Raw genomic sequence first — 18,176 nt, forward strand, 5'->3', positions numbered from 1 at the left:
CAGACCTTATCAAAACCTCACCCACAATTCGCGAAAGCTATCAGCGGGTAGCTGATATATTCCCTTCGCAACAACTTTACTATCCTGTATAATTACGTGGTTCTCGCGGCGTAATTTTTCATATCAAGCTTGTCAATTCTTACAGGGACCTCAGCCATCACACTTAAATTCATAAATACATGCGCAAAAGGGCTTTGAAATTGATGTTACTGTCCTAAAGGATAATTACTAATACCGAAGTGAACTAAGTTACCTACTAACTCGGAAGGCAAAATAAATAATAATTACGTCTTCAACCATTTCCTTCCTTTACACGTTTGTACAGCATGTACATATTTACATACATTGAGCCATTTAATCATCGAACTAAGACTTTCCTATAAAAAAATATTATGTGATAATTGTTAGGAGAGATTTCCTGGGTGTGAAAGTGGACATTAATAATGCAAACATAAAGGTGCAAAAATTTGCAGTGAGGATATCTATAACAGGATACAGTGTAAGGAGAAGGGTTAAATTTTTAGAACTTGAAGGGTCAGGATGTCGCCTTTTTGTCAACGTTTCTACCTCAATAGTCTTCTACAGGACGATTAGGATTGCTTCACCGTGAGACTCACGTCTCGACTTAATCCTGGCCATTCAATACTAAAAAATGAACCCTTCTCCTTACACTTGATCACATTATTCATTGATGCCTGGTTCCCAAGGGTGAATGACTGTTTATTTTTATTCAGTAAAGTTTTTACTCGTTGCTAAATATGGTTACAAAACGCAAACCTTTTTCACATGCACCATGCGGACCAGCATTAACTTTACGCGTTCACTTCCATACATACATTAGCATCCTATGAGCTGAACCAGACCTACTGCGGCACAAACCCTGTTGACATATTCTGCCGGAAACGTAAAGTTTCTCCAGGTAATTAAATATATTTCAATCTGTCCCAACCGGGTAGAAAAAGTAAATAAAATCTCCTCATCAGCTGAACCACGTAGATTTCGTTCTGCTTTTTCGTATCTTATCAGTTACAAGTTGTCAGAAGAAGAAAGATTTTCAAATTTAATGTAAATCAGGCATCGATTTTTATCCCATCTACCTATACCGATCTAAGGTTAGTTACATGCATAGCAACTGAGGTGAAAGAACGTACTGAAATAACAGGGTTTCTCCGTTTCTATTCCATCAGTTAATTCCAAGTGGACTTGGAGGACAAATCCCAGTCACGTGACGGGGTCCTATTCACTTGGACGAGGACCGACTCCACGACCCCGTTTTGCGCGCGTTTTGGGGTTTTCGGCGTCACTCCGCTTGAATGGAAGAGAGAAGTCGTAATGCTTAATAATCCAAGTCAGAAGGTGACTCAAAGTCAAATAAGGGGACGTTCATAAATTACGGGCTGTTGCGTTACGGGTCAACTTGCCTAACTGGTAAAAATCGGGGTGAGACCCGTTACGAGGGGGGCAGAGGTAACAAACGCCAGTTTTTAGTCACTTATTTTATGAACATCCACTAAGGAGTCTGCACCTGCATATTTACAGGGTGGTTTAAATGTCACGCTACAATGGAAAATTTTGAAAAGGGAAAAGTCCATAAATCTTGATTAGTCACAAAGATTGTGATTGAAATTCGTATTGTCTTGATTACTCAACTCTAAACTTAAAATTGATGACAACATTTTCAAAATGTTGAATTTCAGGGAAATTTACGAATTTTTTTTCGTTGGAAAATTTTCTATTGTAACGTGATACATATTTGAACCACAGGGCCTATGACTATTTTACATGCAGCTATTTATAAATAATTTTGTAAACTTGTAGTACACAATTGGAACCGGCGAAAATTTGGACACCTTTAATACCGAAAAATACGGAGAGTTTTTAACATATCGAAATACTGTGACAGTTGCAGAGGAACAATGTCAAATTTATTGTGATACAAGGGGAACCTTCTGGCTGAAAAGTTTGGTTAGTTGTTAAATATTTAAATTTCACAAAGAGAGGCATACATAATTTTGAAATTCATAATCGATCGTGTCCCGAATTATGTTTAGAAGGGACGCACTCTTCTCAACGGGAAATTAGTTCGAGATTCCCCCGTCGAATTAAAATTTGGGGATGTGTTTTATTTTTCCGATATTTTTGGAACATGGTTCGAGTCCCTGGTATTTCGCCTGGCCAAGCGGTGGAATTATTGGAACACGAAGATTTATCGCAAATTCTCTTGGTTTCCTAAGGAATATCCCGTATTCAAATTTGAAGTCAGTTAAGAAAAATGGACAAATAATTCAAAAACCAAATTTAATAATTACTAAAGGGTGTTAATAAAGTCCGATCCCATTTTTCCTATAAAAAAGTGAAGGCTAGTATAAAAAAAACTACCCGTGATACTTACAAAAAATGTTCGACATATTTACCTTAGTATTTGGTCTTGTTACCATTTACTTTAACCATGCCCTCAACTCTTTGTTTAAGGCTCTGTGCTAATTTTTCCAATGTGTCTGTGGGAATCGAATTCCATACATCTTGAACTTTTTTTACTAGCTCTTCCCTCGTCCGGGGTTGTGGCTCTTTGTATACATTTTCCTTAAGTATGGACCACAGGTTCTCCAGGGGATTCAAATCTGGGCTGTTTCCGGGCCACACCCCCTTGCTCCAGACCGTTGAAACTTGCGTCTTGATGAGACTCAAACTCGCTTTTGCTGTATGGGCTGTAGCACCATCCTGCATGAAAACTATTTTTCTTTCATTCGGAAATATTTCCTTGTTCCCCATGCTATCGAAATAGGTAGGTAATATTTTTTCCATATAATACTTTGCATTGACTGTTTGGCCTTTTGGTATGATATGTAGAGGAGTCACGCCACGTGCACAAAATCCACCCGCTACCATAACTTTAAGCCCGAATTTTGGGACTACTCTTGATGGTACATCCGATTTGTTTTCTGTCCTGTAACGAACATTTTGTTGGTTCAATTTTGGATATAGCTCAATAATAGATTCGTCAGTCCAAAGGATGTGACTGCGCAATTCTTCACCAAGTCTTTTTTCACTCAAATGGCCACTTTTCTGAAGGAGTTCTCCAAATTTCAGACGGTCATCGATATTTTTTTGTGACATGAGAGGTTTTTTGGTTAGTTTGTAAGCTGTGTGACCCCACCTCGTAGATTTCACAAATTTTTGCACGGTCACATAGTTAATTTGCTTCTTCTTCTCTTTATAGCGTTTTGAGTCATTTAACTCCCTTGCACACTTACGTAATGAACTACCGGTTTTCTTGTAAAGTCTGTTTTTAATCATTCTCTTTGTGGTAGGTGACACCTTTCTGGGTCGCCCGGGTCGCTTTTTGTCGTGGACAAAATTTTTGTTCTTCCATTTCCAAACAGTTCTGCGGCTGCAGCCCAATTTTTGCACAATTTCTGCAGGTTTAAACCCCTGCTGATGCAATGTTTGTATCTTAACTCTAAGATGCTCATGACTTACACGTTTAGTTGTTCCTCCCATGGTAAAAATTTGAAATAAATAACTTCACTGGTTCAAAAGTTCCAGCTGAATTTGTAACAACCGCGCTCCAAAAAATTCATGGGATCGGACTTTATTAACACCCTTTACATACCTCACCCCATAATATTTTTCAGCTGAATGATGCCATGGAAAGGAAGGAAGAGGACAAATGTGACACGGATTTTGAAAATCACCCCGTTTTCGAAAATCATGTCATACTAACCAAAATATTTTAGCACGTGGTCAACTCAAACGTTCCGTGGGACCAGAGAGACCTCTTGAACTGTCGGCGTATCTCAAAATCATGCAACGACTCTGCTCGATTCATCCTGCGGAAAAATTTCGTTATGAAATTTGCCATGTATGAAATCGATTTGTATCTCAAGCCGGACCACGTGATGAACCTGTTACACCGAGGGGTCCATCAAATGAGGGCGGTAAAATTTGAAGCCATGATTATAAAAAATAAGCGACCTGGCTGGAACTGCGATGTCATCGATAAAATGGCCCTCCTAGTGGAAAGATTCTATCAAGATTTCTCCACATTTGTAAACCAACCCGAATTCCACGGGGTCAAAAGGGTCACGCTAAATGTCGAGTATTTGACCCCAATATCCATCCTCCTCGAGAAATTTAGCGCTTCCCTGGAAGAGCTCGACATCAAGATTAAAGTGGTCTGGATCAACTATGAAAGAGTCTCGGATAAAAAATATGGATTTCCGGATGATTTTATGTTTCCGAAATTGAAGCGGTTAACTCTCCGGTTCTCCGATCATAAACTAGGTGATCTGAATAAGGATGGCGATCCTCATAATATTTCGGATTCCAAATCTCTCAAAAAATTACTTGAAGCCTCCACTCGAATTGAGGAGCTCGTATTAAAAAATTATGGCCAACTTCCCTACGATTCCTTAGATTCGTTTAATAATTTGCGAAAACTAACGATTTACGGCAAAAACAGGTTTTTCCAAACACTTTTGAATCTACACGATTGTCTCGAAAAATTTATGACCTTCCCGACCGCTCAGTTACGTTTTTTTAAACTGGTCTTTCGAGACGTTGACGTGCAAGATGACGCGGAGAAAGCGTTGCTATGTTTCCTTCAAAAACAGCGGCAAAGTTTGAAAAGCTTGACGCTTTCCTTCATACTAATTAGACGTAAGAATAGGAGTCCTATTCATGGAATTCATAGAGTTACGTTGCCGAGATGCATGCCAAATTTGGAGAAATTATGGATAAGTGTGGAGGATGATAAGTTGGGGTCGGATTCTGCGCATGGTTTTAAATTGGGGAGCCAGGTGGGCAAGGAGAGGGGAGAATTTGAAATTGTTGATGATACGTCGAAGGCGCCGTGGGTGGTACAGGATGGAAGGGAATGTGGTCAAGGATTATTGTGTCGTGGGTGTAATGGTTCTTTGGTGTTTGGAAAATTACGTCAATTTCAGAGAGATAATTTGGATTCGGATTATTCGGATTCCGAACTTGAATCCGAATGACTCTGATGTATGCGTGTACATACTGTTAAAAATGTGGTAGCATCACAAATTGTTATACTCCGTACTGGTATTGATTTGGTTAATATGTATGCATACGTAATTTGTTTTAATTAAAATACATTAATTAAAGTTACATTGGATTTGTATGTATCTAAATCTATATAATTTTACATTAGCTAATTTGAATTTTACAACAATATACATTTTAATTTTAAATCATGCATCATGAAATTATCAAATAAAATTATGCGTTAATTGACGTCCAGAATCATTAACAAGAAATCACACCCCCTCCCCTCGCCCCGGAATACGTTACAATGCCTCCTCGTCATCTCATACTCCTCACCGTTCACGATCGTTGCCGTTGCATTAGAGTGAACTATTTTATTAAATGCACACTCGTAAATCTTAGCCAACCCGTTAATCTGAATAGAATCTAGGCTGGATTCGAGCCCAGATACATAATTTCCTTGCTCTGCATGTTTCATATCGACTTTAATGGAGTTAGTAAGCAAGTGGGAGGGACCGTCCGTAGAAGATGCGATCACTTTATGGTCAACACACATGTCAAGGCATTATTTCAAATGTGAAATTAGGTATGAAAACGTGTCGATTAGAAATGTTTTCAAAATTCGAATTTGTTCACATCCTTTAAGTTGGGCCCCAAAATTTATCACTTCTCTATCCATTTGGTCAGAGTTTAAATTTCTTCTACCAAGTTCTGCACTTATTTACGTCAGCACTTTGTGTTATTGTAGCAGTAAAGTAACGATTCAAGTACATGCATAAATGGTGAAGAAATTTAAAGACTTTTAAAATACCAAAAATGTTATACAAAAATTAATATTTTAAATGCAATCTCACTTTCATGATTAATTTTTTTGTGTGAAGCAATTTTTTCATACTAATTTTTGCATGGTCCTTGGCATTGTTCGGTTTAATTCGATTTGTCATTTACTTATTTAACGAATGAAGACTTTGTAAGTTGACGAGAGAAGGAAGTGGGTGACGTGGCAAGATCACGCCCATGTACATAATTATTGCCTGGACAGGAGCTTCTTAAATTAACTAAAGCTCCAGTCCTGAATAATTTTTAATTTATTTCCCAAAAACTCTACAAGCTGTAAATTTTCCAAAAATATAACAATTTAAGTGGAAGGATGGAGTTAAAATGGTAAGAAATTAATCCGACCTGGCTTTACATGCAACATACAAAATAGTTTTTGTACAATTAATAATTATGTAAAATAAGAGATTAATCACGATTAATTTACATCATAAGTTACCTGGATTTGAATTGCGAATTTTTTGAACATGTAATGTCTCTCTCTTAAAGAACATTTAAGACTAACTTTTTGATGAAAAATTTAAATTTTTTAATACAGCTTTCTAATTTAGCAGATTCATGGCTCTTCTGACTTCAGTCGATGCGACCACGCCCAACATGGTCCTGCATATTTCAGATCCTTTATATAAATTGGGCAGGAAGTTGTAGTAACCGGGATCTGATAAAATTATTTCGTCTAAATGTCTTCAGGTAAATATGGGCACGCTTATATTTATGACTTTTAGGCAAAGTAAATTAGAATCGAACACCAATTTATTTTTGTGCTTATGATCATCAAAAAATTAGAAAACGGTTTTTAAATTACAGATCGGTTAAGAAGATCGACTAAGCATCTCTTCTGATCCTTCCACATTTTTGCCGGAAATCAGGTCGTATAGCGGTCGTCACCTTCCTCCTCGTTAACCTGCTATCTCCATGAAGTTAAGACAAGTACAATTTATGTACCTGGAATTATGGCACGCATGTAGGCATATATGGACCTAAGTACTTTAAAAGGTATACAAATTTCGCAGTCTTTCTACAGAATTTTTTGCTATTAAGTATGTATCCTACTTAGCAGGACACCTTAGTAACAAATTTTTAAAATCACTCTTTCGCATGTCAGTCTGGTTCAAGTGCCGGGGGATTGGAACTTAGTACCTGGGAAACGTCACCCAAAAGTTCCGATTCCCTGGACTTTTTAGTTATGCAAGTTACAGGGAAACGGAACCCACTTGTCGCAGGATTTAGCGGGTGTCGATTCCCCGGTACCCTATTCGAAAAAATTAGAATTTTTTATAGTGGCGAAGGTTCCTAAAATCACAAATATGTGACAAATTTGAGGAGCGGCAAGCTCAAAAAGATACGGGGAATCGTCACCCAACAATTATTTTCTTGAAAAAATGCGATTATTTTTAGGGAAAAATAATTGTAACATAATAATAAGGTAATAATTGTAACAATAACTGTAAAATAATCGCATTTTTCCAAGAAAATAATTGTTGGGTGACTATTCCCCGTACCTTTTTGAGCTTGCCGCTCCTCAAATTTGTCACATATTTGTGATTTTAGGAACCTTCGCCACTATAAAAAATTTTAATTTTTTTATTCAATGTTCTTCATTGGTGGGAGGTTAATTTAAGATAACTTAAATTTTCTTAGGAAATTTATCCAATTTATGAAAAATGGAAGAAAAATCTTGGGTTCCGGGGAATCGTAACTTTTGTCGAATAGGGTACCGGGGAATCGACACCCGCTAAATCCTGCGACAAGTGGGTTCCGTTTCCCTGTAACTTGCATAACTAAAAAGTCCAGGGAATCGGAACTTTTGGGTGACGTTTCCCAGGTACTAAGTTCCAATCCCCCGGCACTTGAACCAGACTGCATGTGACATATTTATGTATCTATGTATTTTCTCTATTATGGAAACTTTATTGAGGTTTCAACACAATCCAAAATATACACGTATCAAATATTAATTTGTTACATTTCTGTCAATTTCATATAATTTTATATTTTTCTGATAATTGTATATTATAAAATTATCAGAAACGACAATACATAAAGATTTGGGTCATATTTTTCGAAAGCTTGGTCGTACATAAATTGCGTAGTGAAAATAGATGTGACATTCCAATTTTTCGCTCGTACATCATTAAATAAAATTAAGATTAAATGATTACAGATTCCCCCATGGTGTTGACATGAAATAATAATATGTCAGAATTTCTGCAAAATACATATTTCTATGTATGAAAAAATAGAAATGACACTGGTTAGACGTTTCACATGGTGACGTACTTACATACATACATTGTGTTGAATGATGAATGAATCGATAATACTTTTAGTCTATGTGTCGAGTAGACATATTTACAAATACGCATATTAATTTGTAAAATTTTAATTTTAACCCCCACTGAAAGTAGAATTTAGCATAACTTATTAAACGACTTGTTTTGCTTCAGACTGGAATGTTTGAAATTTACAAGTTATGCAAAAATTAAACACATAAGTGCTAAAACTCCTCCATACTCAGGGGTGGGCAAACTTACTGGTGCGCCTCAAGCCACCTTTGGCGCTCTCTAGGTAATTTTTTGCTACTACCAATTTGTACCTTAAAAATTCATAAAACGATATGATCCATTATTTTGGGACCCATTAAGCCGTGAAAGTTTTCGAATATTTGAGATTGTCATACCGTCCATACAAATTATCTAAAAAAATACAATTTTCTTAAATAAAAAACCTAACTCATCACAATAACCTTATTTGCGTAATGGGTAATTTCCGTAATGGCTTAAGGAAACATTTGAAAGAAATTAATGGGAGAAACTCTGCTGCCTGTCAATCCCAAAGAATTTCGGCAATGCTAAATTTGCAAAATTTAATTTCATATCCTTATTCTGCAGTAATAAGTTTCTTTTGAAGTTTCCCGAAGGTATACAATAATAGGAACGTTGTTGAGTTTTTAATCAGGGATGTGAGATTGCGGCAAACTCACTTTTCACAGAAAAATCATTGTCGGTATTTCGGCGGACAAGAGGTAGTTCATATCCAATTTCCGGTCATCTACTGCCAGTAGCATATTTTCATATCATTCTATTCCTGAATTAGTGTCTTGGTTGTCGGTGAATGTTGCGTCTGGGAAGTAGTCTAAGTCTGGGGTTATCTCCACTGGAATACCTATTCCTCCACACTTCTGCAGTTTGAGGGTGAGCTGTGAGAAATTGGATTTTGTTCTCTTGCTGAGGACGAGGAAGCCTTTCTTTTAGCTATGACTAGTTCTTCCATCATCGACATAATTTTCTTGTTGTCGTCCATTAATTTAACAGCATATTCAGGTATCTCTCATTGGATTACCTATCGTCAATCCACCCCTCATTCGGCTCATACATATCTACGTGTTTATATGGGTGTATAAAACTCATTGGTAGCCAAGCAACTTTTTGAAGATCATAGAATATACGCATCCTCAGTTATATGAAAAAAGAAGAATAATCACACAATTTAGACTTTCTTGCATCAAGATACTTACAAGCTAAAAGAATTGTTTCGTTGCATACTTCCTTTTAGAGAAGGTTTAATGTGATATTCAGTGAAATATGTACAAATTCATGGACTTGCAAAAAACGGATTGCCGGGACAATGGGATGTTCTAAAAGAATGTTCTACCCTCCAGTAAATCAACAATTCTACTACAAGGAAGACTTAAGTCTACTTCAGTAAACGTAAGCTCAGCCAAATTTCTTCAGACGGGCAGAGTGTCAAGTAAAATTTATCGCATTCCTTAAACGGCAGCGATATTTTGTTTGTTGTTAGTACAAATATGCATCCAAAACCATTATCGTCACCTTTGTTGAATTTTGGCATCCTCCCCATGAATTACGTTAGGCATTGTAATGCCCTCAACTGTTTTCATTATAATTGTGGCCTCTCTCGTTGCATTTAGAATTAGTCCTTCAGTGATATTACCCAGGAATCGCACGGTAGAAGAAATAGAAATATTGTCAAGTAACTCCTCTACTTTCAAGTTTTGCTTTTGCAATTAGAATGGCATTTGAGCCAATCTAGTTCAACGTATTTCATCGGAAGGCTGATGAAATTGCAATGCTATTACGTTGAGGTGTGTATTTATCATGAAGAAAATTCGAACAAACACATACTTTCAGGTAATTAGTATGTACGACCCGCAATGTATCGGTCAATTATATTTGCGCAAAATCGCGGAGAACCTTTACCTATCGTCTTTTTCCTAACCGTTCGACGCAAAGGAATAAATGACATGCGAAATGCAGCTTTCTGCGCACTAATTTCTAGTCGCCACTGCCAATCTAAATATAGTTTTCTGGCTTACAAGTATGCACATATATTTGAATTTTCCAGTGTACATGTTATCGCGAATATCTATTCTAACTTGAAGGGTGTATCCTTTCGCCATGGCTACAATTATATATGATAGTAACTGGCGTCCTAATTTGAATATGTAAATCAAGTTGAAAGGCCACCTACCATATATATCTAATTTAATGTCTGTAGTTCTGTTAGTGAGCAGATAAGCTTCCAATCCAACATTTGACAACACACTTCGTTCAGGTATTTGTAAATTGAATGGACTACACGGATTTTTTAACACATTGTCCGACCCTTCTTCCTCTAATCTAGTTCACTAATCCAAATTTTACTGCCGCTAAAAGGACTACGGTTCCAAAGAACGGGGAACGTTAACTATTATTCTTTGTAGTTATGGGTACAAGCACATTATGTATATATTTCCTCAAGAGTTAGCTTGTGTTTAAATTTCTCATGATAAAAAGCTGAAAAACTCAGTCTGGCTTGTGCAATGAGTTAACTTTATAAAGGGTGAATTAATTTTCTGATAAAGACGTGGGCATTTTGCTAACCAAATATGTTTTTGGTAAAATCGTATTATGTTGAGCATATATTTTTTTGGAGTACACATGTTACAGCTTAATAATCTGACTATTTTTTTGGAAATAATTTGGGAACCTTTTTCAGTACAAATAATTTTTAATTTTTACACACGTGCATATGTCACAAACTGCGTATGAAGTTTTTATCCTAAGCTTACTGCTACTCGGGGAAAGAGGATTCTGTCTTCTGGAGAGCTTTACGTCATTCTGACCGCCTGAAAAACCCAATTATGCCTTAAATATTTATAATTGTGCTTACATACATATTTCAAGTTACTTTCAAAATACTGGTAAAAATAAGTGATGTAAAATATTGTTTCTAACGTATTTATATGTAGTTTTTAAATGACTTTATGAGCTATATTTATACATTATCTTAACAATATAATATGTGGTAATAGTAGCAAATTGATATCATTGTCTTGTTAAAGCAATTGGTCTACAAAAAACTATATAAAAATCTGCATTAAAAAATTAATTAAAAAAATGTATTTCAAAAAAGGTTCATAATTCTTGCCACTATGACTGTATTTGACATGAGTGTATTATTTTTGTGAGATGAAATTATAACGGTTTCCTTAATTTGGAATCCATCCTCGTAGGAGACGCAGTTTCAGTTTGGGTCTTTTTAAATCTTGTTGTTACATCTTGTATTTCTGCACTTTCTTGCTTCGCAGTGCAAGCATAGATCGGATATTTTGCGTACTCCGGCCTCCGCGTACTCCGGCCTCCGGCTGGCCACGCGTACTCCGGCCTCCGCGTACTCCGGCCTCCAGAAAAAGTCGCGTACTCCGGCCTCCGGAGGCCGGAGTACGTACTCCAAGCCCGGAATTCTCCTATCTATGCGATCGGAAATTTTGCGTACTCCGGCCTCCGTACTCCGGCCTCCGGCCGGCCATGCGTACTCCGGCCTCCGCGTACTCCGGCCTCCGCGTACTCCGGCCTCCGCGTACTCCGGCCTCCGGCTGGCCACGTGTACTCCGGCCTCCGCGTACTCCGGCCTCCAGAAAAAGTCGCGTACTCTGGCCTCCGGAGGACGGAGTACGTACTCCAAGCCCGGAGTACGTACTCCAAGCCCGGAGTACGTACTCCAAGCCCGGAGTACTCCGATCTATGAGTGCAAGGAATTATTCAAACCCATTAAACACAGAACATCCGAGAAAAGTGTTTTTAATACAAAATTTATTTTTAAATGTTAATGTGATAAATGTTAGTCAGTTATCCTTATCATTTTAACACAAATTTATCATAATGGTGTTGGTTATTTCAGATCTTTTATTTCTTGCGCAGGGTTTTTTAGTGTATTAGTCAAGCTCCTTTGCACAACAATATTTACTATTTATGTACGCACACAAACATACAACATATGTTGTACTATTGCAATAGTTTGGAATTTTATGTATATAAATAATTTCACACACATTTCTCTCATCCCATCCAAAACGACATAAATCCCAGCATGCTTTCCGCACTCGAGTGCAATTGTCAGTCCTGATACCGCAATGCCAACCAAGAAGAGCCTGAATACCACAGATACCGAGCCTTTATCAAAGGCCAAACTTTATTCCCCGTGCTCGGTTTAACTTCTGAAATTGATTTATACTTGTTAACATCTTGAATACGTGGGGAAGCCTGCATCCAAAAGAAGAGGTCCATCCAGTAGTTGTGAATCCCGCTGGCATGCATTATATTGAAAGCGTGCGTCATTCTAGCACTTTTATTTCTGTGAAACTTGAAAATCCAAAACTTTGGATTTGCATCCCGTGAACTCAATTCCTTTCCAATGTGGCATGATCTTATCTCAGATTTAGTCTTAATTCTGGTATTGTATTCGTCACTCCTATTTTGCACCATATTCCAAATCAAAGAAGAATAGTCCCAAGGTCCAAAAGCTGCCGTTTTGGGTGTAAAAGCCACCTCTTCTACTAAGTCGGCCAAAGTGGAAAGGTTCAAGGACGTTGCTAATGTAAGTGCTGGAGGCGATGACTTGTTTCCATTCCTGCAAAAAATGTATGACCAGAATCTTTAAAAATCATAAGAAATTATGCAAGAAATTACGATTATAATGCAATCCCAATAATTTTTTCAAAGCATTATTACCTACACAGGTAATACATATTTGGGACGGCAGATATGTACTTTATCACCAAAGAGTATTACAAGTGCAAATTGACTATAACTCCTGCTGATAAACTGCTAGCACAAGTGTTACCCGTGGTTTCGGATACAGTACTAACTACGGAGATAATTTTACAGATATTACCCAGTTATAACTGCATGCGTGCAATTAAGAATCTATACAGAGACTTACATTTTCTGCGAATCCAACAATTCTCCCACTGAACGAATAACACCACTTAAATGTCCCAACTTGGTAAATGTCAAACTATAGTTTTTCTCAATTAACCCCTTCACCCCAGTGATTACGTCTAAATTCAAAGGCGCCACCAATAAACTCGTGAGCACTCCGATATAGCAATTATTCAGGACGATAAGCACAAAACTCCAGAGGACGATCAGACCCGAATTATTCGTGGCTTTGTTCGGCCAATGAAACAAAATGTATGTTGCAAAAATTGAAAATATGGCGCCACCCGTATCTCCGCTTCTTCTCAGTTTGGCTGCCACTAAGAAAAAAATTCCTAGCAGAATTGACAATGTCAACAAAGAAATCCAAGTCATCCCATCGAACGGTTGTAACAAGAGGGTCACATCATTCGGCACAATTTCGCGGTTGAAATCGCAATAAACGAAATAAAACTTGTGATATAAGGACAACGAGATACTTGTCCTTACTTTTTCCCCGCAACAATTCTCCGTGTTCGATATTACGCTTGCCGGCATAAAGGGGATAACGATCCCGGCAAAATTTTCTATCTCAGATTTCCCCAATTCCTCATATTCCTTCACTACAGGCGTAAAATTACAAAGTTTCGAAAACTCCGCCGCAATCTTAGCTATACCAAGCAGGGACCTATTCCGCTGAGCCATTGGACCTGAAAATCCGTAGAAATCAGCTCCCCTTACATTGTACAGGGACTTTATTAAAGTTTGCGTGAAAAATTTACGCGTCCCTAATATTACGGGTGCACCTTGAAAATTTGGCACTTCTAAAACCATTACTCCAATATTTTACAATTTAGCTCAATAGTTTCTAAAACTTTGTGATAACAATATCCCACGTTATTCGTTGCAGTAATGGTTCCAGACGCAGACTGGTGCAAGATATTAGTCCTATTCTGAGTGATTGTACCATTGCAAATACGGTAAATTATGCTGTTTTGAACGTTTCATAATAACGGGTCGTTACCAATATTGTGTAACAGCTAATTTACATACATACATTGGTATTCTACGAAGGAATAAATTCTGCGTCACTGTAAAGCTCACTATTGAGTTTATCCCTAATGCGTAGAGTCACGCCGATACTTAACAAAATATTATTTGCATTGAAAATTTTGCAGTAATGTATGTACATATTATTATGTAATGTTCGGTTGATTCTACGATGATAAAAGTTTGCATTCGCTGGCGACAAATGATAATGCGTAAACTCTTTACAATATAATTTATTTGGGAATTGTGAATTGTGTATTGTCGGACACCTATTTTAATGGAGTTACACTATATACGAATTGCACTCTCTAATTGGCGGTTAAAATTGTTAAAATGTTAAAATGAAAATTCCTAGAGGACGGGTGTTTGGGTATTTGTTAATGTTTTTTTAGATTTTTTGTACATGGAATGAATTTTTTTGGGTACATAGCAGTTTAAGATCTATTGCAAAATCGGTGAAAATTAATCACTTATATATGCACTTTTTCAGTACAAATATGTATTTTTAATTTGTACTTATCTGCATAAGTATGTCACCAACTGTATGAAGTTTTTACCTTAAGCTTATGGCTACTCGGGCAAGGAGAATTTTCCTTTCGGGAGAACGATTTACGTCATTCGAACCGTGTGAAATTTCGTGTGAAAATTGTGTGCTGTGATTTTCGAACCTAATTATGCCTTAGGTATAACTGTACTTACATACATATCTATTTCAGCTTCCTTTCCAAATACTGTTAAAAATAATGTGAAATATTGTTTCTAATACATATGTAGTATTTAACTAAATTTAGCTGTATTTATACATATGTACGTAATAATAATAGATGTATAGCAAAAAATAAATATCATTGTCTTCCTAAAGCTATTGGTCTATAAAGTACCACATTAAAAAAATACATCTACATATTTTTTTTAATGCAGTGATTCTTGTGTTCATTATACATATGTATGTATGCAAATGCATATACTGTTTAACGGTATATGCGATGAGGTAAGTGTAATACTTATGTAGCTCATTATAAATATAATTACAATAAAACTATACCACCAAGCAGGCTGAAAAAATTACTTAAAATTGAAATACCTATTCAGAAGTAGCGTACGCAATTGGCTTCCAACAAAGAAGCACATATTGACTTGAATAAACTAACGAATCGATTACCATATAAATATATATTCCATTCGTATATAAGTATATTTTCCTTTATCATTCTACGAAAGAGGAAATACGTTCAAATATCAAGCGTCACAAATTTTCAGTCTGCATATCTTCACTTTACGATAAGTGTTGCACGATGACGTTAAAATAGTAAGGCTTCACACAAAAATCATACTTATGCATTTAGGAGAACATAGATACATACGTAAGCCTTTACTTGGCAGGAAAATTGTGTATGGCCAATAACCAAACCACAGAATATGTCTTCTTCCTGGCTACGATAATATCACATAATTCGTTCTGATATTCACATTCGCAGCAGGCACGAAGCGACAACAATTTCAGGATACAAGATAAGAAAAAAAAAATCATGAATCAAGTTAACAAGTCTACATCCCAAAGCTTATCCGTTTTATTTGTCTGTCTCGGTGAGTGAGTATAAATATATATTGTATCAGGGCTAAGGTGGACGAAATAATTAATCATGCAAAAATTTGTCGGGCCGTTTATTATCTACGTACTATTTTATACAGGAGCTGGAACAAAACAAAAATTTGGGATGGTTATTTTTATTAATTCACTAAATAACCGCTTACAATGGAGATTTCTGGCATATGCTCTCCAATTGTGAGCAACTTAGTGTCAATCGATTTTAATATGAACTCTGAAAAAGCCATGATCTGGTAGTGAACAGGTTTGACAGGGATATTTGCATCGCATAAAGAGCACACACACGCTCCATAAAGTTGAAATCCGTTAAACCACTGAGTGTTTTCTCCTATTTCGATTTAAATTTCCACCAAATATGAGCATTGGCAGATCTTGTCTTTTGCAAGTACCATGCGAATTAAATTTGCGATCGATTGACGCTAGTGTGATCGAAATCCGAGAGAATACCTCCTTTGTTAGTGGTCGCAATTAATTCTCTGACAAATATTTGCGAATATTTGGTCCACTACCAATGTACATACATATGTACGTACACAAATAAAATTTTGAGCTTTTTGTTATTCATTTTTTCTAGATAATACTTGTCGATCCCCGATGGCAGAGGCCGTGATGAAATACATCCTTAAAAATGTAGGATTTCACGACTTCCTCGTTGACTCTGCAGGAACAAAGGGTTACCACGTTGGAAAAAATACTGACGCGATAACACTTCAAATTCTCAAGGAGAAAGGCATAGAAAATTTTACACATCAAGCCAGACAGGTAAGTAAAAAGCTGTGTAAGAAATACCTATTTCTGTAAAAATTCTTAAAATGTTAAAAACAAACATTTTTTTTAGATTTGCATAGAAGACTTTTACAAATTCGATTGGATACTTTGCATGGATCAAGGGAACCTTTGGGATTTACAGTCCATGAAACCAGCAAATTCGGCCGCCAAATTACAGAGGCTTGGCGAATTTGTGGACAATATGGATGTAGAAGACGTGTACGACCCATACGGTGTATGTTCATACTTAAATATGAAATTCGTTATGCCAAATACAATTAACTCGGATCTTTGTAACTTGCCAAATTTCGGACGTAAAATTTCCAAACATTTTCGTACAAGAAGTACATAGTAGATTGCAAAATGCTCTCAACACGAATAATTATTCTAGAATGTTACAGAAATAATTATATATGCAAATATATGTACTCGGTTACAAATTTCGGAGTGAATTGCATGTATATGAGTAACAGACTAATCCAATGCTATTGTAACATATTTATTTTTATTTGTTTTTTTTTCTAATCGCAGGATACCAACTTGGAGGCTTTTTATTGCGTTTATAATCACATATTCCATACTTGTAATGTATTTGTTAAACAAGTTCTGGGACGAAGGAACAGGTCCAGCTACCCAAGAAATAAAAGGGTCAAAATAAGACAAAATACAAACTAAAATGCATTAAACGTTTGTGTACATAGTGTTTAAAAGTGGTGATATTAAGTTTGAGTAAAATGTCTCCACTTTTAATAAAGTAACTTTATTCGGTATAAACGTGTATACTGTAATATGTACTAAAATGAAAAGGAAAAAAAGGTGTGAAATCAAATTACTTAGATATTCATTAAATGTCGACTTTTCATAGTAACACATATGTATCTCAAAACGTTTTTTTATACAATTTTATTATATTTTCCTTCACTTTAATACTGACTTAATTTATTGTGGTCGGATCGGACCTGTTTATGCTGGTTTTTTTTCCTGGTAAAATAATGTGGTAAGTGAGTAAGCCACAGGACAATAGAGGTTGTTAAACTTTAAGTCCATGCTTAAATATGTATGTAAGTGGAATAAAAATGTCTCATGGCTATTAAAAGTAAGTAATTTTGAAAATCACATGCACTCAAAATTTTACATTAAATAAAATCCGAAGTATATATACTGTACTCTTTATCAAAAAGTAATCGTCACTTATAGGTTAGTTAATTAATATAGGCTTCAGAGCGAATTTATGTACTTTTCTAATTTATGTACATTATTTTTTAGAGTGCAACATTAGACAGCCCTTCCCTTCATCGAATGACAAAAATAGCTTTGATGCATACAGATGTACCGCAGGGGTCGTGTAAAAAAGGTACCTGCACCCCTTATTTAGCTCAGACTTGTCAAAAAGTGTGAAAAATGTTGACCTGAATATCAATATTAAGGAGAACTTTATTAAGTAAAACGTGCTTATTTATTACGTTCCTTTCTGGAAACATCTACAAACATATGCACACATTGGCTGAAACTGGGCTAATACAATGAATAATTCATTACGCATTTATACATATGTACAATCAGCTCATACATACATAAATCAGAGGTCAACGCCGCCGATCTCACGCCGCCGCGCCGCCATACGCCGACAGCATTTTACGCGCCGCCGCCGCCGATAAATCTAATTCCCTATTCCTTCAACATAGAGACGCCGCGCCGCGCCGCGC

General features: G+C 36.5%; 1 protein-coding gene and 2 long non-coding RNA genes across 4 annotated transcripts; all 3 read left to right on the forward strand.

Annotated features, from left to right (window-relative positions):
• Positions 1-975: 975 nt before the first annotated feature.
• On the forward strand, positions 976-2,116 carry LOC118437423. Its single transcript, XR_004836101.1, has 4 exons — positions 976-1,112; positions 1,188-1,467; positions 1,819-1,965; positions 2,052-2,116. It is a non-coding gene; the product is annotated as an uncharacterized LOC118437423 (long non-coding RNA).
• Positions 2,117-5,990: 3,874 nt separating this feature from the next.
• Positions 5,991-6,990, forward strand: LOC118437410. Its single transcript, XR_004836093.1, has 3 exons — positions 5,991-6,171; positions 6,396-6,534; positions 6,652-6,990. It is a non-coding gene; the product is annotated as an uncharacterized LOC118437410 (long non-coding RNA).
• Positions 6,991-15,559: 8,569 nt separating this feature from the next.
• LOC110855684 (low molecular weight phosphotyrosine protein phosphatase 1) lies at positions 15,560-17,575 on the forward strand. 2 transcript variants are annotated; one of them, XM_035856563.1, is made up of 4 exons: positions 15,560-15,680; positions 16,277-16,464; positions 16,541-16,705; positions 17,002-17,575. In XM_035856563.1, the coding sequence occupies exons 1-4, from the start codon at positions 15,623-15,625 to the stop codon at positions 17,143-17,145; spliced, it is 555 nt and encodes a 184-aa protein (XP_035712456.1). In that variant the 5' UTR covers positions 15,560-15,622; the 3' UTR covers positions 17,146-17,575. The 2 variants fall into 2 exon arrangements, with proteins under 2 accessions (XP_035712456.1, XP_021959787.1); XM_022104095.2 differs by having other exon boundaries at positions 15,581-15,684.
• The last annotated feature ends 601 nt before the right edge of the window (positions 17,576-18,176 follow it).

This window comes from Folsomia candida, unplaced genomic scaffold (genome assembly GCF_002217175.1).
Source record: "Folsomia candida strain VU population unplaced genomic scaffold, ASM221717v1 Fcan01_Sc013, whole genome shotgun sequence".
NCBI lineage: Eukaryota > Metazoa > Arthropoda > Collembola > Entomobryomorpha > Isotomidae > Folsomia > Folsomia candida.

Excerpts from the sequence above, each read along its gene's own strand:
- LOC110855684 (XM_035856563.1), top strand. The coding sequence starts at position 15,623 with ATGAATCAAGTTAACAAGTCTACATCCCAAAGCTTATCCGTTTTATTT. Across the intron at positions 16,465-16,540 it reads TTACACATCAAGCCAGACAG|ATTTGCATAGAAGACTTTTA; the intron begins GTAAGTAAAAAG and ends CATTTTTTTTAG. Across the intron at positions 16,706-17,001 it reads ACGTGTACGACCCATACGGT|GATACCAACTTGGAGGCTTT; the intron begins GTATGTTCATAC and ends TTCTAATCGCAG.